The 27309-nt window shown below is 43.7% G+C and overlaps 1 protein-coding gene across 2 annotated transcripts in view; it reads left to right on the top strand.

The window, feature by feature from the left end:
- ENTREP2 (endosomal transmembrane epsin interactor 2) overlaps positions 1-27309 on the top strand; it is a 238824-nt gene that overhangs the window by 114278 nt on the left and 97237 nt on the right. For both annotated transcript variants that reach the window (XM_055555846.1, XM_055555845.1), the window contains exon 2: positions 3931-3987. In XM_055555846.1, the coding sequence (XP_055411821.1) occupies positions 3931-3987 (57 nt within the window). The remainder of the gene's footprint in view (positions 1-3930; positions 3988-27309) is intronic.

Raw genomic sequence — 27309 nt, 5'->3', positions numbered from 1 at the left:
GAAACTCTACTCAATATTCTGTAATAATCTATATAGGAAAAATTTCAGAGAAAGAATGGATATTTGTGTGTGTGTGTGTGTTAGTCACTCAGTTGTGTCTGAGTCTTTGCGACCCCATGGACTGTAGCTCACCAGGTTCCTCTGTCCTTGGGATTCTCCAGGCAAAAATACTGGAATGGGTTGCTTTTCCCTTCTCTAGGGGATCTCCCTGACCCAGGGATTGAACCTGCATCTTTTACATCTGCCTGTATTGGCAGGCAGGTTCTTTACTCTCTGAGCCACTAGGGAAACCCGGATATGTGTATATGTATAATTAAATCACTTTGTTATATACCTGAAACTAACATAATATTGTAAATCAACTATGTTTCATTGTTTTAGTCGCTTCAGTTGTGTCCGACTCTTTGTGACCCCATTGACTGTATCTCACCAGGCTCCTCAGTCCATGGGATTTCCCAAGCAATAATACTGTTGTGGATTGCCATTTCCTTCTCCAAAATCAGCTATGCCCCAACATAAAACAAAAATTAAATAAAAAACATCATAGACTGGGTCAACTAAACAGAAATGTATTTTCCTGTAGGTCTGGAGTTGGGAAGTCAGTGATCAAGATACTGCTGTGGGCAGGTTCTGTGGAGGGCAGGACCTCTTCCTGGCTTGTAGACAGTTCCCTTCTCTGTGCCTCATGTGGCCTTTCCACAGTATGTACATGTGGAGAGAGATCCTTTCCTTCTCTTCCTATAATCCTGCTGTGCCATCATGAGGCCCCAGTCTAACCCTGATCACCTCCTGAAGGTCCTACCTCCAGGTACCAGCACCTTGTGGGTTAGGACTTGACAGTACGGGTTTGGGGAGACACAGACAATCAGTCAATAACAATTCATTTTCTTCTGCAGAGCAAATTACCGCAAACTTCACAGCTTAACATGACACCCATTTATCATCTCACAGATCTCTAGGGTCAGGAATCTGGACATGGCTTAGCAGGATCACCTGGCCAGGGTCCCACAGGGCTGCAGTCAGGGTGTTACCAGGGCAACATTATGTCAGGATGCAATCCCTGGGGAGGGTCAGGGGCTAGCACACCTTACTTACACTCAAGGGGACGGCATTACACAAAGTCAGCATCCGCCTGCCTCACTGCGAGTGGTGGTTTTATTCTTTGCCTTTGTATAGGGGCTTGGATCCATTCCTAATTATAGTTATTAATGACATTCAGAAATGTAAATTATACTCAGTAAGCCAAATTGTCCATGTTTGCTGGAAGTAAAATTAGAGTATATTTTTGAGAATGATAACTTCACGACGGGAAATTCTGGTGGTCCAGCGTCTAAGACTCAGTGCTTCAGATGCAGGGGGCCCAAGTTTGATTCCTGATTAGGAAACTAGACCCCACATGCCACAGCTAAGAGTTCGCATATTGCAACAAAGATCCCCTTGGCTGCAGCCATGACCTGGCACAGCCAAAAAAATGAATAAGTGACTTCATGATGAAGATAGGAAAAGCTGAGAATTTTTTACTGTGGCCTAAGATAAGTGCTTTTAATTTCCTTTGTGTATAGAAACTCTTGCTCTTTGGAAGATGGTAACATCCTTGTTTTAAGTGGGCTGGTCACTGTAGAGATTTCATAGTTTTGGCAGCTTCACCTTAGAATTTGAAGGAGTTCTGTCTTCGCATATCAGAGAGGTCTTGAGAGGTCTTGGGTGGTTGGAGAGTTCAGTGGGGCCCCTAGGTTCACTTGAATTCCTGGGCCCTTCCTGGGTGAGGAGGTATTGGGCTGTGTCTCAGAGGATGGGTGAGATTTCGTCTATTAGAAGGGGAAGGAGAAGGCAAAGCTTAAGTGGACGTCTTCTGGGAAATGGTTGGAGAACCTTCAGCCTCCCTACCGGCTCAGTCTGGGCACAGCCAGTGTTGTCGTGAAGGGCAGACAGAGGGCACTCTGGAGGTCCCATCCTAGGGGGAATGGTGGGGTCAGAGCCGGAGCCCCCAGAGCTTGGCCATCGTCAGAGGGAAGAGAAAGGGGTGGGGCTGAGGCAGGGGGCCAGCGACAGGAGGGGAGTGCTGAGTGTGGAGGGGAGATAGCCCACAGGGGTTCCCTTTGAGAAATGCTGTGACTTTGGTGCCCACAATGGCCAGGACAGGAGTAGAGAGTCCCTCTGGGCAGTGATTGTGGGGAATCAGGGACCGGACTGTGTGGGATTATCTGGTCCAGCCAGGAAGGTGACGTGCACCTGGTGGAGACATCCAGCAAGGCTCCAGTGAGTGGGGGGCAGAGGTAGGTAAGTGGCGGAGTGCCCCCATCCAGGTAGGTGAGTCCTGAGAGCCAGCACAGGCAGAGGGGAGAGGTGTTGAGAGGAAGAGCAGACCCAGCCTCAGGACAGCAGGTCCTAAACGCACCATGGCTCAGATGAGGATGGCGGGGTTGGCAGAAACGTGGACCCTCCAGGAGAAGGTTGGAGGTGGAGACAAGAGGTCAGGGTCTGCGCTCTCGGGCACGGAGTGACAGTGAGTCTCAGCAGCATGTCCTTAGGAGGAATGCCAGCTTACCATCGGAACATGACCTGGGGGAGTCGTGTGTCCATGGAGGAGGACGCATTGGGCACCAGAGCAGGTTCTGAGAGGTGGAGTGTGGGTGAGAAGGGAAGTGAGCAGCTTCAGAGGTACAGGGAGAGGCGTGATGGAGACCTGGCCTGGGAGAGCCTGGGGGACAGCAGCTGGCAGTTCTGTGATGGAGGGGGCTGGGCTGGGGCATCATGGAGTGAGGAGGTTCAGAGGTGGGAACACGGCTGTCAGTAATGTTTGTAGCATCGGCTGTGTGTGAAAGCGGCGTGTGCACTGCAGAGAGGAGGCAGATATGACAGGCTTGGAAGCAGCACACGCTGAAGCTCTTTAGTTCATCTTTATCTGTGTGTGTGGTTAAGGTTTAATGTTTTTCATGTGAGACCACTGGTCTGGGTGTTGCTGGACGTCTGAGACCAGTGTGGCTCTTGGCGGATAGCTGGAGGCTGCTGGACGTGAGACTTGGTTCTGCTCTGTGCCGAGGTCCCAGGGGTGAACTGGGCTCTGTCAACAATGGGACCTTATGGGTCCATTCAGTTGCGTGTTCTCCTCCGAGCCTGGGGCCCAGTCCTTTTGGAATTCTAGGGGGCAAGTGCAGCCTGGCCGCTCCAGCCTGGCCCAGGCCCTCCATGGAAAGTCAAGGAGCAACGGCCCATCTCTCCCATTTGGTGACACCCCTGAAGGCAGATTGCAGTGGGTGAGGAGCAGCTGTGTCTCCGTGATCTGGTGGCCTTTCCTGGACATAAGGAGACTGGGAATGTGGACAGCAGGGAGTGTGGGTCTAATGGGGGCCTGGGGGGGCAGCCCAGGAGATAGGTGGGCCAGGAGCTGAGGATGGTTCTCCTGAAGGCAGCAGACATATGGGAGCCTGGGTGGACGGGGTGCTGCGGGGGATGTGCTGGGGGGACATGCTTGGTGGGTCTGGGGGCCAGAGAACGGGCGGGGCCAGGAGCAGGCAGCTCAGAGCCAGGGTGAGAAGTGTGGGAGTCTCCTTGGTGGGCGGGAGTGAAGAGGAGGCCCCTGCAGGGGCAGGGGCCCAGGTGAGGGAGGGCAGAGGGGGCCTGTGGGCTTCCATGCAGGTGGCAGGTGACCAGAGAGTGAGGACATCACCACTGTCCCCAAAGCAGTGTGTCTGGTGCTCTGTGTGATGCTGAATCACACGGCACGTGTCTCTCAGGACTTGGTGAGAAGGCTGGGGAGGCTCGATCAGAAAGCTTGTCTGCTCTCGACGTTCCTGTGAGCCGGTCACCTCAAGCCCTGAGCAGTGGCCTCAGGCGTGACTGTAGGAGGGACGAACCCTCAACCATGACTGCCCGCGCTGTGCTCCAGACAAGTCCTGGCAGCTCCTCACGGCCTGCTCTCTCTTCCAGGTGCTGCTGTCAGGCCTCATCGGCGTCGTCTCCTGGAAGCGGCCCCTGTCGCTCGTGGTAAGTGGCACCTTGTCTCGTGTGGCCCTGGAGCCATGAGTGCTTTCAAGGCATCGGCCTCCTGCCTCTGCAGGTCCTCACTCATGTCCATGTGGTCTTGCCCTCTTGGAGGACATGTCACCAACATGGGCATTTTAAAGAGCGTGGACACAGGTGTTGTCTCTAAACGGGTAAACATGCTCGCACACATGGGTGTGATCACATGGCCAGGTGTAGCTCATCCGAGTTCCAGAAATGTTACCTTTCTGCATGTCTTGGTGATTGTGAAACTCTGCATGGTGATCCTATTTATTTGCATAGGTGTTTCTTTGAAAGAAAGAAGGAAGAAAGAGGTGCCCCTGGAGCCCTGTCTCGAGGGGGCTGGGGCCTTGTGCTGGGGAGGGGGCGTGCTACACCAGAGGTGGGACAAGGATGATGGTTTTTCCCTCTGAAAAGTACCCAGAGCCAATTTGTGTCTATTGATCTGTGTGTGTGTGTGCTTCTCGGCGTGTGCATTAATGTATTTATATGTCCACATCAGGACTAAGCGAAGAGGTTTTCCGGCTTTTGATGGATCATGAAAAAGACGGCCTCCTCTTTTGTAGTAATCAATTATTTAAAATCTCTTCTTTAAGTGATTAGACTTGGAGATAATAACATGTACTAAATATTAATGGAAATAGGAAAAAAGCCCACAAATCTTGTCTTTGTAAACACCTCCTCCTCCGTGAGAGGAACCATTAATCACATCCTGAAAAGGCATTGGGAGGGAGGGGTACTTTCCTTGTGGGGGCCTCCTCTCCTACAGAATATCGAGAAATTTTCTTTAAATTTTTATTTTGACATTTTCAGATATGTGCCCAAGTTGAGAGACTATATAAGGGACGCTGTGTACCCCAGTCCATCTCAACAGCATCGACACTGACTGGTCCTGTTTTATCCAGGCCTGTTGCTGGATTACTTTCAAGTCAGTCTCAGCTTGTATATCAAGATGCTAATGCTTTTGTGCAAAGGGAGGTGGCTGCAGACACTGGGTCAGGGGGCCGTGCTGTGGGTCCCCTTCAGGGACACAGGGACAGCCTACCCAGCCCTTCTGACCAGTCCCCATTGTATGAACAGAGCAAACCCTCCGCCTGGCCTCTGAACAGAGGAAAGGTGACCTCCTTCAGCACGCCCGCCCCAGCCCAGCCTGGGGACAGAGCTTCTCACAGGACTGGGCATCTCACCGTGAAGGATGCATGTGCTGGGGGCTCCTGAGTGGTCAGGACTCCTTGTGCAGATGGCTGGGGTATGACCTGGGGGCAGGTCAATAGCAATAGGGTGGGTCTGGGGGCTTCATCCCAGGAGGGCAGCCCTAGTGGGAGCAGCCACAGCTGAACCTTCCAGATGCTGGCTCCGCAGCCTTGTGGGTCTAGCTGCTCTCCAGGTAGCTGAGGAGGAAGGAAGACACCCCTAGTTTGACTGCTTCACCAACTCAAGGATGTAAGGGATTGGATTAGAGTGGTACCAACTGCTGTCACAGACCCCAGACTTTCAGTGTCTTAATGCCATGCACATCTGTCTCCTGCTCCTGTCCAGAGGGGCCTCCCAAGCAGCAGGTTGTTCCTCCCACACAGTGATTCAGAGATCCCACTTGCTTCTGCCAGGGGTCCTACACTCTCCAGACTTATGGAGTCCCCTGCATTTCAGTGAAGGGGAGAGGATTGTGGAGAACCATGTGCTTCTTGACTTCCTTAGCCTGAAAGGGACACTCATGCTTGCATGGCACACCATGGGGGTGTGGCGGGGGAGGGGAGGCTTGTCACAGAGCCCAGGGGGCATCTGGCTGGGGAGGAAGCTGGAAAAGATGGTCCCTCCCTGGACAGGTCCCTCCCAGAGGCACCTGCGTCATGGAGGGAGAGCAGAGTCTTGATGGAGAGCGTACTGTCTCTGCTATAAGAACACTCGTCTATCTGTTGACCAGGGCGATGAAATCTCTTGATTTATTAGCAAAAAAACTCACTCTCTGAACCGTGAGCATTGACGTGATCTTAGCCCTCCTCCCTGCCCAGCCTCACCTGGACCCTCTGGGCTTCCTATGTGTTGGCCCCTAACTGATACTTCCTCCCAGACCCCTCTAGCCTCTGCCCAGCCACTCACTAGGGCTCACTCATTGCTGCCTCCTGGAAGCCCTCCTTCCCCCCAGGATGTGGGGGTTCCCCTCCTCCAAGCGTCTGAATCAAAGCCCCGCATTGTGCTCCACGACATGTAGGGCCCATCCTTAAAATACGGTTAACAGGGACCATGTACCAGGCATTGCCTACGTGCTAAGCCCTGCATGGGAGGGATACCCGAGCTTGTCCACACAGTGTCCCTGTGAGTACAATACACTGTTTTTATCCCCATCTTCCAGAAAAAAAAGGAAGACTTAGAAAGGTAAGTGCCTTGCCTAGAGTCTCAGCTCAAAAATTCCGAAGCCTTGATTTAAATGATTCATTTTTTTAAGATTTATTTTTATCAAGGTGACATTGGTTTATAGCATCATATAAGTTTCATGTGAACTTTATATTTGTACTTCCATGTACATTGCAGTGTGCCAGTCACCAACAACCTAGTTTCCATCCATCACCACAAAGGCAATAATCTGCTTACCCTCTCTTCTGCCCTCCAGCCAGCCCCTGGAGTAACTGATGTGCTGCGGAGGGTAGGGGGCTTCTGTTGGGGAAAAGGCTGGGCGGGGGCAGCAGGCTGGCTGATGGGGTGGGAAGGAGTCCACCTTTCCCAGCAGGTGCCTGTTATGCAGGGAGAGGAAGATGTTGTGACTTTCTGCCATTGCATCTTCTGGGAGCCTTTTCCAAATGCTGAAGCCTCACAGGCACTTCACCAGTAGTGTGTGTGTGTGTTCACATGGCTTTTTTCCACATTCGTTTTTTTCAATGTGATGAGTGTCTCCTATGATTGAGATAATTGTCTTCCTTACATCAAACCATAAAAGGTTTCTCATTGTGCTAGATGCCAATTACGATTCAGATTATATAGCTCTGATTAGCTCATTTTTTCAGAGATTCAGTGAAATGTCTTGTGATTGCTTATATTATCAATACTGGAAACAGTTTCACACATAATCACAGGAATTATAGGAGCCCCCCCATCCCCCCCCATCCACTGTCCCATTTTACATGGTTTCAATTACCCATCCTCAATTGCAGTCAAATATATTAGATTCCAGAAGGAAACAATTCAGAAGTTTCCAATTTCAAGCTGTTCTGACTATGGTGATGAAATCCCAAGCCTTGTCCTTGGGATGTGAATCTTCCATTTGTCCAGCCAATCTCGCCTGTCCATCGCTCTGCAGCTCTCTGGGTTATCATATGGACTGTCGTAGTATATTGGTGCTGTGTTCCAGTGACTCTGGAACAGTGACCATTTTACTTAATGATAGTCCCAAAGCTCAAGAGTAGTGATGCCAACAATTGGATACTCCAGAGAGAAGCCATAAATTGCTTCTTTTAAGTGAAAAGGTAAAAGTGCTAGACTTCTTAAGGAAAGAAAAAGCGTCTGCCAAATTTGCCAAGATCCACAGTAAGAACAGATCATATTCTATCTGTGAAATTGTGAAGAAGGAAAGAGAAATTCATGCTACTTTTGCTATCACACCTCAAACTGCAAAAGTTATGGCCACAGTGCATGATGAGTGCTTAGTTAAGAAGGAAAAGGCATTAAATTTGTACAGAAAGACATTCAAGAGAGACCACATTCACATAAATTTTATTATAGTACATTAATATAATTATTCCATTTTATTATTAGTTATTACTGTTAACCTCTTAACCATGCTTGACTTTTAAAGTAAGCTTTATCACAAGTGTATAGTGATATATGGGCTTCCCTGGTGGCTCAGTGGTAAAGAATCTGCCTGCAGTGCAGGCAGATTCGATCCCTAGACCAGGAAGATCCCCTGGAGGAGGGCATGGCAACCCACTCCAGTAGTCTTGCCTGGAGAATCCCATGGACAGAGGAGCCTGGAGGGCTATAGTCCATGGGGTCGCAAAGTCAGACACAACTGAAGTGAATTAGCGCACATGCAGGCATAGTGTTATATATAGGATTTGGTACTGTCTGCCATATCAGGTGTCTACCTGAGGTCTTGAGATGTATTTATTTCAGATAAAAGGGGAATGCTATATACTTAATAAAAAAGAGCTTGAGTGGGTAGTATTGACCTGACCACTAGTTTGCTTGTAATAACTAAAACTATTGAGAAGCTAATAACCATGGGTTAAAAACATTTTTAGAATTTGTTTTCATAAGTAACAAATTGCACTTCAGTACAGTTCTTAAAGTAAATTAGACATATTTTGAAAACTAATAATCTATAGGAATATGTGTTTAGTACTGTTTACATTTTATGTTACAGTGGTTGAGGAGTCTAGCTTTTTAGTCTACTCTGATAATGATTTAGCTTTATTGCTAAATTGTTTCAGCCCCAGTAGGAATGTGTATTACTAGATTAGGGTTCAGTCCAAGAGGTAGAGCCTCCAGGAGCTCTGTGAGCCTGTCTGCTCAGACACTGCTCTGGCCCCACGGCTTGTCTCGAAACATGTAAATACCAAGGAATTGGAAGTGGATGATGAATGAGCTTCAGCCGGCATGAGGGTTTCTCTCTCTCTCTTCATTGCTATGGTGATCATTTCCAGTGAAGGAAAGCTTAAAATATGTTAACTTCTTTTTTAAAGTATCTTTCAATTTTTATACTAGGAATGGTATTTCCTGCTGTGCCCATCAGAAATTCAGTCCTGGGCTCACTGCAGATTTGTATGTTTGGCCATATTTTGTGGGGAAAAAAATGTATGAATCACTTTAACCTTTAATATGAATTTATAGGAAGCCTGTAGGGCTTTCTTTCAAGCCCATTGAATTGAGCACAAATATAACTTTAATATGCTATTTAAAAATGTAGATGAGTTAAAGGTTAACGTGTTTAATATAAATGTGTTTGGAGTCATCATTTATTCAGAAAATTCGCTATAAATCCACTTTGGGGCTTTCTCACAGTCAAGATCATGGCCTTTTGAATACAGTCCGGAGAATGTATTTTGCTCAATCACATTAAAGATGAAGCCTTCATTCATTGGTGCTGAGGACAAGAGGAAGTAGGGTATACCCATATTTATGAGGCCGTATCTTACTCTGCTAATAAAGCAGCTGAAGAATCTAAAGCCCCCATCTTGTTTATGAAAATAGACTAGCACACTTGTCTTTAGATTTATTGATGGTATTAAATTTAATCAGGGGAAGATAAGTCTAACCAGAAAGCTGAGACTGAAATGAACTAATTAAATTATAACATAATGAAACCACTCAAGGCCAAGTGAAATTAGAAATGGTCATTGCAAAAAATCATTTTTATTAAAACATGACATTTGTTTAAATCACTTCTTAAGTTCAGTTCAGTCACTCAGTTGTGTCCAACTTTTTGCGACCCCATGGACTACAGCACACCAGGCTTCCCTGTCCATCACCAACTCCCAGAGCTTGCTCAAACTCATGTCCATCAAGTCAGTGAGGCCATCCGGCCATCTCACCCACTGTCGTACCCTTCTCCTCCTGCCTTCATTCTTTCCCAGAATCAGGGTATTTTCCAATGAGTCAGTTCTTTGCATCAGGTGGCCAAAGTATTGGAGCTTCAGCTTTACAATCAGTTCTTCCAGTGAATATTCAGGACTGATTTCCTTTAGAATGACTGGTTTGATTTCCTTGCAGTCCAAGGAACTCTCAAGTTGAGATCATGAGACCAAGAGTCTTCTCCAACACCACAGTTCAAAAGCATTAATTCTTCAGTGGTCAGCTTTCTTATGGTCCAACTCTCACATCCATACATGACTACTGGAATAACCATAGCTTTGACTAGATGGACCTTTGTCGGCAAAGTAATGTCTCTGCTTTTTAATATTCCAAGCCCAAGAAAGTAAAGTCTCTCACTGTTTTCATGGTTTCCCCATTTATTTGCCAAGAAGTGATGGGACTATCATGTTGGAGAAGACTCTTGAGAGTCCCTTGGACTGCAAGGAGGTCCAACCACTCAATCCTAAAGGAAATCAGTCCTGAATACTCAATACTTTGGCCCCCTGATGTGAAGAACTGATTCATTGGAAAAGAACCTGATGCTGGGAAAGATTGAAGCAGGAGGAGAAGGGCACAACAGAGGAGGAGATGGTTGGATTGCATCACCAACTCGATGGACATGAGTTTGAGCAAGCTCCAGGAGTTGGTGATAGAAGGGAAGCCCGGTGTGCTGCAGTCCATGGGGTCGCAAAGAGTCCGACACGACTGAGCGACTGAACTGAACTGAACAGATGGGACTGGATGCCATGATCTTCGTTTTTTGAATGTTGAGTTTTAAACCAGCCTTTTCACTCTCTTCTTTCACTTTCATCACAAGGTTCTTTAGTTCCTCTTTGCTTTCTGCCATTAAGGGTGGTATCATCTGCATATCTGAGGTAATTGATATTTCTCCCGGCAATCTTGATTCCAGCTTGTGATTCATCCAGCCTGGCATTTTGCATGATGTACTCTGCAAATATAAGTTAAGCAGGGTGACAATATACAGTCTTTTTTTTCTTTCTTTATCTTTCTTTTTTTCTCAATATACAGTCTTGACGTACTTTCCCAGTTTTGAACCAGTCCGTTGTTCCATGTCCGGTTCTAACTGTTGCTTCTTGGTCTGCATATAGATTTTTCAGGAGGCAGTGAAGATGGTCTAGTATTCCCATCTCTTGAAGAATTTTCCACAGTTTGTTGTGATCCACACAGTCAAAGGCTTTAGCGTAGTTACTGAAGCAGAAGTAAATGTTTTCCTGGAATTTTCTTACTTTTTCTCTGATCCATTGGGTGTTGGCAATTTGATCTCTGGTTCCTCTGCCTTTTCTAAATCCAGCTTGAACATCTGGAAGTTCTTGGTTCATGTACTGTTGAAGCCTGGCTTGGAGAATTTTGAGCATTACTTTGCTAGCATGTGAGATGAGTGCAATTGTGTGGTAGTTTGAGCATTCTTTGGCATTGCCTTTCTTTGGATTGGAATGGAAACTTACCTTTTCCAGTTCTGTGGTCACTTCTGAGTTTTCCAAATTTGCTGGCGTATTGAGTGCAGCACTTTCACAGCATCATCTTCTAGAATTCTAAATAACTCAACTGGAATTCCATCACCTCCACTAGCTTTATTTGTAGTGATGTTTCCTAAGTCCCACTTGACTTCACACTCCAGGATGTCTGGCTCTAGGTGAGTGATCATACCATCATGGTTATCTGGATCATTAAGATCTTTTTTTGTATAGTTCTCATGTATTTTTGCCATCTCTTCTTAATATCTTCTGCTTCTGTTAGGTCCATACCATTTCTCTCCTTTATTGTGCCCATATTTGCCTGAAATCACTTTCTAGTATAAATTATTTTGATCCATCAGACACATTTTTTTCATTATGGTTTACCACAGGATATATTAATAGAATATAGTTCCCTGTACTATACAGTAGGACCTTGTTGTTATCCATTCTAGATATAATAGTTTGCATCTGCTAATCCCAAACTCCCAATCCTTCTCTCCCCTATGGTCCTCCCCCTTAGCAACCACAAGTCTGTTCTCTGTCGGTGAGTCTCTTTTTATTTTGTAGGAAGTTTCATTTGTGTCCTATTTTAGATTCCACATATAGGTGATACCATGTGGTGATACCATCTTTCTCTGTCTGACTTACTTCATTTAGCATGATAATCTCTAGTTGTATCCATGTTGCTGCAAATGGCATTATTTCATTCTTTTAAATGGCCAAGTAGTATTCCATTGTGTATATACCACATCTTCTTTATCAATTCATCTGTTAATGGGCACTTAGATTGCTTCCATGTGTTGACTATTGTAAATAGTGCTGCTGTGAACATTAGGGCACATGTATTTTTCGAATTATAGTTTGTCTAGATATTTGCCCAGGAATGGGATTGCCGGATCATATGGTAGCTCTATTTTTAGCTTTTTAAAAAATCTCCATACTGTTCTCCATAGTGGCTGCAGCAATTTGCATTCCCACCAACAGTGTAAGAAGGTTCCCTTTTCTCCACACCCTCTCCAGCGTTTGTTATTTGTAGACTTTTTAGTGACGACCATTCTGACTGATGTGAAGTGGTACCTCATGGCAGTTTTGCTTTGCATTTCTCTAATAGTTAGCAATGTTAACCATCTTTTTATGCACCTATTGGCCATCTGTACGTCTTCCTTGGAGAAATGCATTGGACACATTCTTAATTAAAAATGTAATAAAGCTTTGCCACCCCAATGCCAAAGAGTGCTCAAACCACCTCACAATTGCACTCATCTCACACACTAGTTAAGTAATGCTCAAAATTCTCCAAGCCAGGCTTCAGCAATACCTGAACCGTGAACTTCCAGATGTTCAAGCTGGATTTAGAAAAGGCAGAGGAACCAGAGATCAAATTGCCAACATCCACTGGATCATCGAAAAAGCAAGAGAGTTCTAGAAAAACATCTATTTCTGCTTTATTGACTATGCCAAAGCCTTTGACTGTGTGGATCACAATAAACTGTGGAAAATTCTGAAAGAGATGGGAATACCAGACCACCTGACCTGCTTCCTGAGAAACCTGTATGCAGGTCAGGAAGCAACAGTTAGAACTGGACATGGAACAACAGACTGGTTCCAAGTAGGAACAGGAATACTTCAAGGCTGTATATTGTTACCCTGCTTATTTAACTTATATGCAGAGTACATCATGAGAAACACTGGGCTGGAAGAAGCACAAGCTGGGATCAAGATTGCCGGGAGAAGTATCAATCACCTCACATATGCAGATGACACCACCTTTATGGCATAAAATGGATAAGAACTAAAGAGCTTCTTGATGAAAGTGAAAGAAGAGAGTGAAAAAGTTGGCTTAAAGCTCAACATTCAGAAAACTAAGATCATGGCATCTGGTCCCATCATCACTTCATGGGAAATAGATGGGGAAACAATGGAAACAGTGTCAGACTTTCTTTTTTGGGGCTCCAAAATCACTGCAGATGGTGATTGCAGCCATGAAATTAAAAGATGCTTACTCCATGGAAGGAAAGTTATGACCAACCTAGATAGCATATTCAAAAGTAGAGGCATTACTGTGCCAAGAAAGGTCCGTCTAGTCAAGGCTATGGTTTCTCCAGTGGTCATGTGTGGATATGAGAGTTGGACTGTGAAGGAAGCTGAGCGCCAAAGAATTGATGCTTTTGAACTGTGGTGTTAGAGAAGACTCTTGAGAGTCCCTTGGACTGCAAGGAGATCCAAGCAGTCCATCCTAAAGGAGATCAGTCCTGGGTGTTCATTGGGAGGACTGATGTTGAAGCTGAAATTCCAATACTTTGGCCACCTGATGCAAAGAGGTGACTCATTGGAAAAGACCCTAATGCTGGGAAAGATTGAGGGCAGGAGGAGAAGGGGTTGACAGAGGATGAGATGGTTGGATGGCATCATCGACCTGATGGACATGGGTTTGGGTGGACTCTGGGAGTTGGTGATGGACAGGGAGGCCTGGCATGCTGCAGTTCATGGGTTCACAAAGAGTTGGACAGGAATAAGTGACTGAAGTGAAGTGAAGTGAAGTGTAACCCACATCCAGTGGTTAATATCTCTTGAAGGGAGTTGTAGGTAGCTGGAGCCTCAGACCACGGTCAATGTCTTGATTATGGTAAAACACTTAGTAGGCCAGCTTTTGGACCAGCACAGTTTGAAGATGTTTCCAGAAGAGTTTGTCCCACTGTGGAGGTTTGGTTATGTCTTTCATGGTGACCTTCAGGAGATGACCTCTCTATGTGTCACCTTGGGCTGATTCTGACTTGTAGCTGATTCCTTATCGTGTCTGTCTGGGACACATAAGAAATGTGGTCAGCACATAGGAGGTCACAGAACCATCCAGTGATGAGGCTCAGAGCCTGTGGTTGCAGTAAAATACCTCGTGCAAGCCATGGGGACTGTGCAAGGAGTCAGACACAAAGAAGCACAAGGTGATGGTCTTGCCTTCAAAGAGTTTAGATTCTAGGACCTTCCCTGGTGGTCCGTGAACGTGAACATGAAGTCGCTCAGTCGTGTCCGACTCTTTGCAACCCCATGGACTGTGGCCTACCAGGCTCCTCTGTCCATGGGATTTTCCAGGCAATAGTACTAGAGTGGATTGCCATTTCCTTCTCCAAGGGATCTTCCCAACCCAGGGATCGAACCTGGGTCTCCTGCATTGTAGACAGACGGTTTACCATCTGAGCCACCAGCAAAGTCATCCCTGGTGGTCCAGTGGTTAAGAATCCTCCTTGCAGTACAGAGGGGTTCGATCCCTGCTCTAGGAAGATCCCACATGCCACGGGGCAACTAAGCCCCACAACTGCTGAAGCCTGCTCACCTAGAGCCTGTACTCTGCAACAAGAGAAGCCACCACAATGAGAAGCCCGTGGACCACAACTAGAGAAAAGCCGTGCACAGCGGTGAAGACCCAGCACAGCCGCAAACAACTAAATAAATAAATTTTAAAAGTTATTTTTAAAAAAGCATCTGTAGTTCACAGGAAATGGAAGATATCCTGATCTTGACAAGATGTCTTCTTGACAAGAACTGTCTGATGTCCATGTTAGAAATTCCTGCTGCCTCTGAAGTGCCTCCTCGTTAATGGACTTACTCTGCCCTGGGGGTCTTCATGGTCTCCTAATAGAAAAAAGTCGTTAAGGGGGAAAAAAATCTAATATGCTGAGGTAGCTGTAATATAAGAAAAGTAATAAATGAAGTGTCACTACATTCCAGACGCATATTCTTTCAGAAAGAAGGCAATTACTGTTATAAAGATACAGTGTTAGAAAAATTACGGCAGCTTAGAAGTATGTGGTGTGTCTGTCGGAGGCACAGTTAATTTTAAAAGTATTACCAAGCATACAAATCATAAGAAGAAAACGCTGAACCACATTAATTGAAAGTGAATTTAATATGCAATTCTGAGGAAGTATCTCCACTTACCCAGCTTTAAAAAATTGTTACACATAGGCTATTAGTTATCAGATTTTCTTTCAAATGTCCAGCCTCTTTTAATGAGGAATATTACTCATGGACTTTATCTCTGATACCTGAATAATTTTATGTGGTTACAGTAAGTGATGGTAATATTAGAACACCTATATTTTACCCTGATTTTTATGTGTGTTGAATCAAATTGCTGTAGGTTTCAATTTGTGTTAAGATATAGAGATTCTGATTGGGAATGAGAAGAAGAGTTAGAGGTTTCAAATTTAATTATTTTGTTCTTCACTTTATGTGGTTCAACAATTGGTAAGAAAAATGGATTGCTATTGATTTCAAATAGCACTGTATAGGCAGTATTATCTAATGACTAACAGAAGTTTTTAAAAATCAGTTGCATTGATTACTTGGAGATTGACTTTAGGAAGAAATTGTCTACCTGTCTTATATGTGTGGCATCATCACCAAACCAAGGTCTCAGTGGTGCCTTTTGCCCCCCGCTATGCCGTAGCAAACTGAAAAATGCAGGGACACGACTAAAAATCACCCCGAGCTCTGCCTCCCCCACCCCTCACCCAGCCACTGACAGGCTCATCTCATCTTCGTGTACAAACAGCCTTTCACTTCATGATCTACATGAATATCCTCCACTACAGCTCTGTCTCTGTCAGCTTCTTATTTCCATCACTTCTAACTCTATTTGGATTTATACCCTTTAACGTACTAGTGTTCGTTATTTGTGGATCACAGCATCTGCTAATATAAACTGGTCTTGTCCCAATTTAATGTTTTATTTTCTTGAATTCTGCTTCATCTAAAATTGAAGCACCAAAGTTATTTTCCTTTTGATCAAATTTACCTGATATCTTTCCCTTCATTTTTACTTTAATTTCTCTGTGACGTTTTTTTTTTAAGGTATGACTCATACAAATCAGTCTGCCTAAATGAGGGTAACTATTTATTGTGAAATCTCTTATTTATTTGTGAATTATTTGTTATTCTTTTGATCTTTCTGTTTTTAAATGTTTGCTGGTACTCCTGATTTTTATGTTGTATTTTTTTCTAAAAATACTGCTTTCAGTGTGGTTTACTTTATGCAAATATTTAAAAGGTAGACAGCTGTTTTTTTTATTCTACTGGCAGTTGCATTTAAAATATTTTTCCATTTAAATGGTGAGATATTTATTAAATATTAACACTGATTTATTAATAAATAAAATGTATTAAATGTAATTAAACATGAATTTATGACACATGCAATGGAATGTGAGGGAAGCTGTGAAACATAACTGTAGCGAACATCAAACACCTGAGTTGCCCGGGCTGGGGCCTCCCATATTTCATCTCCTGCTTCTCTTCAGAGTAAGGATTCCACATTCATCATTCTTTTGCCCTATATGTGCATGTTCCTAAATAGTATATTATTGCTGTTTGGTTTTGAACTTTGCATGTGGGCTAAGTCATTTTCAGTTCAGTTCAGTTTAGTCGCTCAGTCATGTCCAACTCTTTGCGACCCCATGAATCGCAGCGCACCAGGCCTCCCTGTCCATCACCAATTCCTGGAGTTCACTCAAACTCATGTCCATCGAGTCAGTGATGCCATCCAGCCATCTCATCCTCTGTCATCCCCTTCTCCTCCTGCCCCCAATCCCTCCCAGCATCAGAATCTTTTCCAATGAGTCAGCTCTTTGCATGAGGTGGCCAAAGTAAAGGAGTTTAAGCTTTAGCATCATTCCTTCCATTTAGTAGTGTCCAACTCTGTGATGTTATGGACTGCAGCCTGCCAGGCAGGCTCCTCTGTCCATGGGATTCTCCAGGCAAAAATACTGGAATGGTTACTATTTCCTCCTCCAGGGGATCTTTCCGATCCAGGGATCAAATCCAAATCTCTTACGTCTAACCTGCATTGGCAGTCAGGTTCTTTACCACTAGCACCACCTGGGAACTTTACATAGGTGGAATCACAATCTGTATTCATCTATGACTTGCTTTGTTTCAGTCATGCGGTTGTAAGGTCATCCATGTTTGCATGTGCAGCTCTAGATGAATTATTTTGATAATTAACGGTACAGTATTCTATCATGTTAATATATAACATGTCACAGTGTATTTGCCTGTTTTCCTTTAGTGGACAAGTGGGCATTGATGTAATTGTTTGCTATTATGAGTGGAGCTGCTGTGAATGTTTTAATACCAATCTCCTCATATATGTGGGCAAGGGTTCTGCTGGTGTACGGGCCTGGACATGGAAGCACTGGTCAGGGGATGTATTTTCATTTTCATGGAATAATATCAAATGGTTTTACCAAAGTATTTGTACTACTGTTGATGTCCAGCAGTGTTTCCCATTTGTTCTAGAACTTCCTAGGCCTGATTTTCTAAACAATTTTGTTTGTTTATTCATTTTTGGCTGTACTGGGCCTATGTTGCTAGGCAGACTTTTTTCTAGTTACACAGAGCGGGGGTTACTCTCTAGTTGTGGTGTGCAGGCTTCTCATTTTATGGCGTCTCTTGTTTCAGAGCACAGTCTCTAGGGTGCACAGGTTTCCAGGCTCTGAGCACAGGCTCAGTAGTTGCTCTGTGCCATGTGGGATCTTCCCAGAGCAGGGATCGAACGTGAATCTCCTGCAGTGTCAGGCAGGTTCTTTACCACTGAGCCACCTGGGGAGCCTGTACTGAGTACGTGCTAATTTAAATGTCATCTTCGTGCACATTCTGAGTCACTCTGTATGGGGCAAAACCTGCCTGGGTTTAGTCTCATAGAAACAAAAGATAGAATTCCAATGCTTATGTATTTTTAGTAATAAAATCCAAAAAGCTTCCAAATGACAAGGGCTGGATTGTATCATGTGATAAGAAACAAATGAATAAAATGGTTGTCTCAGGGGAACAAGAAGAAAATCTCAGAAATAATCAAAGGCAAATTAATAAGGAAAAAAGAAGAAAATTATCTGACAAATGAGATCCTCGCAGCTCTTAGGAACAGTCCCGGTTTGGCTGGCAGACAGAGACAGGCGGCAGGCACATCAGGTTGAGTGGCAGCCGGGGTGTGGAGGAAGAGTGCCTGAGGACAGGCTCGTAAATGGTGAGATGATGGGTGAGTTAGTAAATCTGTCAGATGATGAATGAGCTGACAGTACACATCGGATGGATGACAGAGGACAGACCACAAGAAAAAGGGAGCCAGCAAAGACCACAAGGAAGGAGGAAGTTGGCATTCTGCAAGCCGGAAGACTTTAAAGTGTGATACCGTAAAGCAGGGGAAAAAGCCATGTAAGTACTCACAGTAGCTGATCTGCTTTGGCAACTGTTAGAAACACAACACGCCTCCTGTGAAAGATACTAGAACTCTCTACTTGATGTGCTCTTAGCTGTTAATAAGTGTGTGCATTATACACCTGCCATGTGCTAGCTGTTACCATCTCTATTCGCAGGGATTCCAGCTGTAAAATGGGGATTATGATAGTAATACCTCCCTTTCTTCCTTGTGGGACCATTTGAAGAATAAATTTCATCTGAAATACTTAGAATCTTTCCCAGCATCAGAGTCTTTTCCAATGAGTCAACTCTTCGCATGAGGTGGTCAAAGTATTGGAGTTTCAGCCTCAGCATCAGTCCATCCAATGAATACCCAGGACTGGCCTCCTTTAGGATGGACTGATTGGATCTCTTTGCAGTCCAAAGGTCTCTCAAGAGTCTTCTCCAAGACCACAGTTCATAAGCATCAATTCTTCAGCACTCAGCTTTCTTCACAGTCCAACTCTCACATCCATACATGACCACGGGAAAAACCACAGACTGATGCTAAAGGTGAAACTCCAATACTTTGGCCACCTCATGCGAAGAGTTGACTCATTGGAAAGGACTCTAATGCTGGGAGGGATTGGGGGCAGGAGGAGAAGGGGACGACAGAGGATGAGATGGTTGGATGGCATCACTGACTCGATGGACATGAGTTTGGGTGAATTCTGGGAGTTGGTGATGGACAGGGAGGCCTGGCATGCTGTAATTCATGGAGTCACAAGGAGTCGGACACGACTGAGCGACTGAACTGACTAGATGGACCTTTGTTGGCAATGTAATATCTCTGCTTTTTAATATGCTATCTAAGTTGGTCATAACTTTCCTTCCAAGAAGTAAGCATCTTTTAATTTCATGGCTGCAATCACCATCTGCAGTGATTTTGGAGCCCCCAAAAATAGTCTGACACTGTTTCCCCATCTATTTGCCATGAAGTGATGGGACCAGATGCCATGATCTTAGTTTTCTGAATGATGAGCTTTAAGCCAACTTTCTCACTCTCCTTTCACTTTCATCAAGAGGCTTTTTAATTCCTCTTCCCTTTCTACCATAAGGGTGGTGTCATCTGCATATCTGAGGTTATTGATATTTCTCCCGGCAATCTTGATTCCAGCTTGTGCTTCTTCCAACCCAGCGTTTCTCATGATGTACTCTGCATAGATGTTAAATAAGCAGGGTGACAATATACAGCCTTGACGTACTCCTTTTCCAATTTGGAACCAGTCTGTTGTTCCATGTTCAGTTCTAACTGTTGCTTCTCAGATCTGTATAATTCCTTCCTTCTACTAAATTTGGGCTTTGTTTTAAATTTTCTGTTTGTATTTGTTCATTAACATATAATGCATAAGGTCACAAAAAGAATAATTTAAGAATAAAAGTATTCATATTGAAATCCGAGAAATACTAGAGTCAGCTGAAAACCCAAAAAATTCTTTGAAAAGGGCTGTAAGTACACAAATCTATTTTATAGAAGGAGATAAAAGGAGAAGAAACATGAGCAATCAAAGGGGAAAAAATGTAACAGTAACATAGAGTAATAGTAATATAGACATTATATGATTATTAGCGATCTTATGCCAATATATTTGAGAACTTAGATGAAATGGCTAATTTTCATAAAAGAGAGTCAAAAACAATGTAAATTGAAATAGAATAGAAATATAAAACCCAAATAAAGTAATAGCCATTAAAGACTTGAATTGATATTCACTACCTCCCTGTTCCCTCACAGATGCCAGGCTTAGATACAGGTGACTGTTAGCAAACCTTTAAGAAACAGTAATAGAAGAAGAGGGGGAAACTAGTCAAGTGATTTTATTAATCTGGTTTAATGTAATAGCTAAACTAGACAAGGAATATAGAGAAAAAGAAAATTATAAACCTGTTTCACTAATGAGCATAGATGGCAAAAAAAAAAAAAACTATAGCAAATTGTAGGAATTCATGTTAAAAGCATCATAACTGAAGTATGGTTGGTTTTATACATAGAAAATCCTTGAAAACCTCCAGACTACTAGAACCAATAAGAAGATAAGATATCAAATTATAAAACAGGAAGCATTTAGGCATAATAGCATAAAGCAATTTGAAAACTGTAACTCAAAAATTTAATTAAAACTTATGACTAAATTTAATAAAATATACATAAGACCCTCATTAAGAAATATACAAATCTTGATAAAATGAAGAGAGTGTATTCTAGGCAGGGAAGTTTGGTATCATAATGATGGAAGTCCTTCTAAACTGACCTGTAATTTAAATACAATTCCTATCAAAATCTCAGAGAGATTTGTGTGTGTGTGTGAAACTTAACTAGCTGCTCCCAAAGTTCAGGAGAATAAAAGATCCATGAATAGCCAAGCCATTTTCAAAGTAGATCTAGCAAGTAGGACTCACTGTACCAAATATTGATTATGAAGCCATTATTTACAAAACAGAAACAGACTCACATATGTAGAAAAGGAGCTTATGGTTTCAAAAGGGGAAAAGGGGAAGGGATAAATTAGGAGTTTGGAATTAACAGATACTACTACATGTAAAATAGATGAACAGCAAGGACCTACTGTATAGCACAGGGAACTATATTTACTATCTTATAATAGCCTATGATGGAAAAGAATCTAAAGAAGCGTGTATGTATATATATATATATATATATATATATATATATATAAAACTGAATATATGTGTATATATAGCCAATATATATATATGTGTGTGTATAGCTGAATCACTTTGCTGTACACCTTTGCTATATATTAGCACAGCATTCTAAATTAACTATACTTCATTTAAAAATACAATTATAAAAAGGTGTAGTAATTAAAACAGTATGGTGTTAGTATGAAAGTGAAAGTGAAGTTGCTCAGTTGTGCCCAACTCTTTGCGACCCCCATGGACTGTAGCCTACCAGGCTCCTCAGTCCGTGGGGTTTTCCAGGCAAGAGTAGTGGAGTGGGTTGCCATTTCCTTCTCCAGGGGATCTTCCCAACCCAGGGATTGAACCCGGGTCTCCTGCACTGCAGGTAGACGCTTTACCGTCTGAGGTGTTAGTATACAGATCATCAAATGGATCAGTGGAACAGCATAATGAGTCCACATACACATCATGAATACTGGATCTAATTTATCTCAGAAATGATGCTATTTACATTGGCTGGACAAGGATGGACAGCTATTCAATAAAACCTATGTGTACTGCTGGACATTCCTGTGAAAAAAGATACAGAACAATGTGAGACTCTGCCTTGCACAAGATATGAAATTAAATTCCATGTAAATAAAAGACAAATTTACACAGTAAACCAAGATAAAAAGCATAAGGAAAAGATACACCATGAAGGAAACTATTAAAGCCAAAAGAGTTCTGTGCTTTGGGAAAATACCATAAAGGTAGGAGATGAGTCACTAATGGGGTGAAGATGGATGTCAGGAAAAAGTGAGTGGGCAGAATTTTCCAGATAGGACAGGTTAATAGAGAAGAGGCAAATAATGCAGTAGGAAAAGTGAAAAAAGTGAAAGTGAAGTCGCTCAGTCGTGTCCAACTCTTTACGACCCCATGGACTGTAGCCTGCTAGGCTCCTCCAACCATGGGATTTTCCAGGCAAGAATACTGGAGTGGGTTGCCATTTCCTTCTCCAGGGGATTTTCCTGACCTGACCCAGGGGTCGAACCCTGGTCCCCTGCACCATAGGCAGACTCTACTGTCTGAGCCACCAGGGAAGCCCACATTACAGACAGATTCTTTACCAGCAGAGCCACAAGGGAAGCCCCAGTAAGAAAAAGGCTGGAGCATCTGGCCCCGAAGAGCTAGCAGGGAGGTCACATTTCTTGCTCCTTCTCTGCCTCAACTGCCTCTGTCCTTTGAAATGTTGATAATTGGATTTTAATTTTTCTGGTGAGTGTGTCCATGTCACCACATTATATGTGACTATATTATCACTTCTTGATTTACCCTCTTTGTTCATTAATATTTGACTTTCTCTCTGATAGATGCTATCTTTTAATGCTGCTGTATGCTATCTTTACTTTCTGCTGGTTGGTTATATAACATAAAATACTATACTCTAGTCTCAATTTCTTAATCCCTCAACTATAGACAATATATCTTCACACTTTATTTTGTAAAATGAGTACATTAACTTGGTCTCTTAATTTGAAAAGTTGTATGAAATAATAAATAATCTACAACTTGGTTGGTAGTGTTTGTATTTCCACATGTGGGGAAACCTTAAACAGAGATGTCTTTGGTCAGAGATAAGATGGTCTTCAGTGTCTGCAGACAATAGAAAATAGTTGATATTAATTTATTCTGCATTGGTGTGCCATTTCCTCCCCCTCTTGCCTTGCTGTGAGTTCATTGTTATCACTGTAAGTTTTTCATACTCAGGGAAGTTAAAACACTGCCTTCTTCCTGTATATGGCAGCTTGGGATGTTTCCAAGTTGTGTTATCATTTGTATTGTTAGTTTACATTCCTTTTGCCAGAATGCTGTGTAAATAAGTCCCGTGCATGAAATATAAAATGCCAGTATTCATGTATTCATGATGGGTGCCAATTTGCATGCCATAGAGCTTGTAACTTTCCCGATTAAACTGTTCTGTGTATTTCAATAGGTATGTTAATCTGGATTTCACAGGCTGACTCACGTTTTGTCTTCGCAATCGTCTGGGTATAAAACCAAATCTTCCTATTTTACTTTAATACAGGGGTATGGTAAGATTTTGTTTTTATGTGTGCCATGTAAGAAGGTGCACACTCTTCTGGCATCTCCTGGTAGCGGCAAGTTTTGCAGGGCAGAGGGAGTTGTGTGAGCCCTGGAAAAGCAGACCCTGCAGTGGGACCTCAGCCCCAGGCTGTTCTCGAGGCTCATGAGGGGTGCTGTCTAAGGTGCTGAATGATCCTGTTTGCTAATGTTGAAGTAGTTGGTCAGAACTGTTAGTTGACAATTAAATGGAAAGGGAAAAAAACTGATGATTACACTTTTATTTATACTGTTCAACTTACAGGAGGCATTTTTCTATCTTGTCTTTAGATTTATATATGATTGAGTTATTCTCCACTCCCAAATTCAATATCACTAAGAAGCGGGCTTTTGTATAGGATGAGATGTTAGTCAAGGTAAGCGTGCAGGAGTTTGTGAAATGGACCACGTTTCGTTCATTTGGCAAACCGGTGTTTTCACTGGAGATGCCTCTGGGCAAGACCCAGGTGTTAAGATGCAGGGATGGACAAGAGAGGTCAGCTCACACTGGGAGGGACAGCTGGGGAGGCCAGACAGAAAACAAGGACACCAGCTAACAAATAATCCCAGGCATGAAGCATGCTGAGGGGCAGAGGCACAGAAGCCCAGAGGTGATGTCGGTCTCATGTGTTTTAGAGAATTGGAAAGAGGCTCATCCGGGAACTTTGATGTTTTCCAGCTGCTCTCTGCCCTGAGCTGCTCTAGGAAACAGTTAGGACTTAGTGTCACGCCCACCCCCAGCACATTCTTCCTCCCCAGGCCCAAGATCTTGGCTCTGCTCCCTGACTCTGGGATCCCTCTGTTAATACCATCTCTTTCTGATTTTCTGGATTTCATACCTGATTTTCTACTAGTCTGACCCCCAATGCAAATTCTTCTATTTCTGTTCATGTCCCGTAACCTACCTTAATCTACTGATTGGCAGCTACTGCTGCCGTTTAGTTGCTAAGTCATGTGCAAATCTTTGTGACCCCCTGGACTATAGCCTGCCAGGCTCCTCCATCCATGGGATTCTCCAGGCAAGAATATTGGAGCAAGTTGCCACTTCCTTCTTCAAGGGATCTTCTGCACCCAGGGATCAAATATAGGTCTTCTGCTTGGCAAATGGATTCTTTACCACTGAGCTACCTGGGAAGCCTAATTGGCAGCTACTTCTTGGCAGATACATGTTGCTCTCCCAGCCTTTGGAAGGTTGATGTTATTTCCTGCTTGGGTTCAAAGATGACCTAAGTCAGATCTCATCATCAAGCAGCTTATAGCCTATTAGGCAGGATCAGAGAGACAAACAAGTATAATTCTAATCAGAAGTCATAAGTTACAAACAAAATGGGTTTCCATGTAGACTAGCATAAAAGTAACCCTGATTAGATGTGTTGTTGTTGTTCAGTCACTAAGTTGTATCCTACTCTATACGACCCCATGGACTACAGCACACCAGTCTCCTCTGCCTCTGAACTTCACTATCTCCTGGAGTTTGCTCAAACTCATGTCCATTTAGTCAGTGATGATATCTACCCATCTCATCCTCTGTCATCCCCTTCTCCTCCTGCCCTCAATCTTTCCCAGCATCAGGGTCTTTTCCAATGAGCCAGTTCTTCTCATCAGGTATCCAAAGTATTGGAGTTTCAGCTTTAGTGTCAGATTGAATGTGGCCTCCCACATTTTGCAGGGTTTTCTGCTTTATTCAGAGTCCACTGACTTTACTGTTAATTACATCTAAATAATACCTTCACAGCACCATCTTGACTGGTGCTTGGCCAAAAAATTGAGCACTATTGGGCCTAGCCACATTGACACATAAAATTCACCATCACCATTTCTTTATGAAAATAGAAGCAAATAAGTACACAGATTCCCATTTTCTCTTCTTTCTTACACAGAAAGTAGCATGCTATTTGCCCCTTTGCCTTTTCCACTTAACAATACATTTGGAAAACTGTGTGAAGTATTAGTCGCTCAGTCATGTCTGACTCTTTTGCGACCCCATGGACTGTAGTTCTCCAGACTCCTCTGTCCATGGGATTCTCCAGGCAAGAATACTGGAGTGAGGAGCCATTCTCTTTCAGGGCATTATCCTTCCCCACCCAGGTATCGAACCCAGGTCTCCTGCATTGTAGGTAGATTGTTTACTGTCTGAGCCACCAGGAAAGCCCATTTAGAGATCTTTCTAAATCTGGGCCACATTCATTTCCACCAACTCAAATGGTATTCTGTGCAGCTATAAAATTTTTTTTAATGTGATAACATAAAAGGAAAAAGCTTTTGTGCAGCTAAATAAATAATTTTAAAAAGCAAGCACATTGAAAGGCAGAATATCAAACTGGGAAAAATATTTCTGTCTCAGATCACAAATAGATCTATCTCAGATCACAATGCTTCATAGACATTGATAAGAAAAGGACCAGACCTATGCAAAAGAAAAATGGTCATGGGCAGAATTCACAGAAAAAAAGAACATCATCTGCAGCATCAGCCCCAGAACTAGGACTCCTAGGGCAAAGAATGGATTAACCTACGTTGTTATTTAATCTTCAGAGCCAACTGCACCCTCCCATCTGCGCTCCTGCTTCAGCCACCATCCTCTGCCACCATCTCCTAGTGTACGCAGCCACCACAGTCAGGAACCTGGTGTCCTACAGGAGGGCCCTGGCCAGGGCTCAGGTCTGGGGTCTGCTGCATGATACAGACCAGGAGCCCCCAGCGTTTTTGGCACCAGGGACCAATTTCATGGAAGACAAATTTTCCACAGACTTGGTAGGGGGGATGGTTTCAGGATGATTTAAGTGAATTACACTTACTGTGCACTTTATTTCTATTATCATTACATCAGCTCCACCTCAGATCATCAGGCATTAGATCCCAGAGGTGGGGGACCCCTGATCTTGAGGAAAGGGAAGCCTTTTCTACTTGCTAAACCTTCCTGTGAGCTTGGACGCCTGACCAGTGTGCTTCTTTATGAATAAAAATGAGTTCCTATCTTCTGAGACCTTTGATGGTTTCTTATCACTTTGTTGAAGGAAGTCCAGCTCCTGCCCTTGGCCTGCGATGCTTTGCCCAAGCTGCTGACTTCATCCAACAATGCCCTGTGCATCAGCCCGTTGGGCCTCCTGACCGTTTCTGGAACTTTCTAAGGACTGCCTTTAATGTTTTACTTCGTATTTTCCCAGGGACTCGTGAACTTGAGGTTAGTTTAGGGGGGTGTGATCTGACTGAGCTTTCCAAGTGACGATGCAAACACATTTGACCAGAAAGCAGTGTAGCATCCTTCCAAACAGTCTGCCGATCACTGCCCGATCCGTTTCCTCACTATGGATCTGGTCCCTTTGCCACCTTGCTTAATGACCTCCTGAGCCTCGCCCTTGTTTAAGGAAAACACCAAGTTTATCAGCAAACACACCCTTGACCAACCTGCAGCACCCTTAGTGTGGTGTTCCATGTCCAGGTTCCGTGCGTGACCCATGCTAACCTTGTCCAGTAATGCTTTCGTGATGTCAGTCCTCTTGGATAACTCCTGTTCATCCCACAGAACCCACAGACCTATCCCCTGACCCTCCAAGCAGACTTCATGAGGCGTTTCTTCACACTACCACAAAATCTAGTATTGTTTTGCATATAGGGTGATTTTACCCTCATTCTGGGCAGGGTTGACGAATTATGGCTATTTTACTATCTTCTTCTGGTGACCATGGTTATGTTGACTGACAGCTTCCTTCTTAATAATTTTCTTAATTAAAAACCTTAACGTGACCCTTACGAAAAACTGTTTAACATCAAAAGAGAATCTTAAATATCTTATCCTAATATAAATTGTTGTTTAGATGTGTACCCAGCTGGAAAACCAGCACACAATAAACTGAAATAAAAAATAACCTTTTATGACAAAAATATTCATCTTGCAGCTACATCTAAATGCAAAGGGATGGAGACTTCCCTGGTCACCCAGTGATTAGGACTCTGCACTCCACTGCAGGGGGCGTGGGTTTAGTCCCTGGTCAGGGAACTAAGATCCCTCATGCCATGCCGTGCAGACAAATAATAATAATAAAATAAAGGCAAAGGGATTCGGACTGCCCTGGTGGTCCACTGGTTAAGACTCTGCACTCCCAATACAGGGGTCCTGGTTTGATTTCTGGTTGGAGAACTAAGATCCCACGTGCCACTCGGCATGGCCAAAATAATAATAATAAAGGCAAACGGGTGGCCATGGCCAATGACATAAGGGCAGGAAGGACTGAGCCAGTCACACACGACACCTTAGCTGCCTTATTCCATCTTCGGGGGA

This window comes from Bubalus kerabau, chromosome 19, assembly GCF_029407905.1.
Source record: "Bubalus kerabau isolate K-KA32 ecotype Philippines breed swamp buffalo chromosome 19, PCC_UOA_SB_1v2, whole genome shotgun sequence".
Lineage (NCBI taxonomy): Eukaryota > Metazoa > Chordata > Mammalia > Artiodactyla > Bovidae > Bubalus > Bubalus kerabau.
This window is presented reverse-complemented; position numbering and strand designations above follow the sequence as displayed.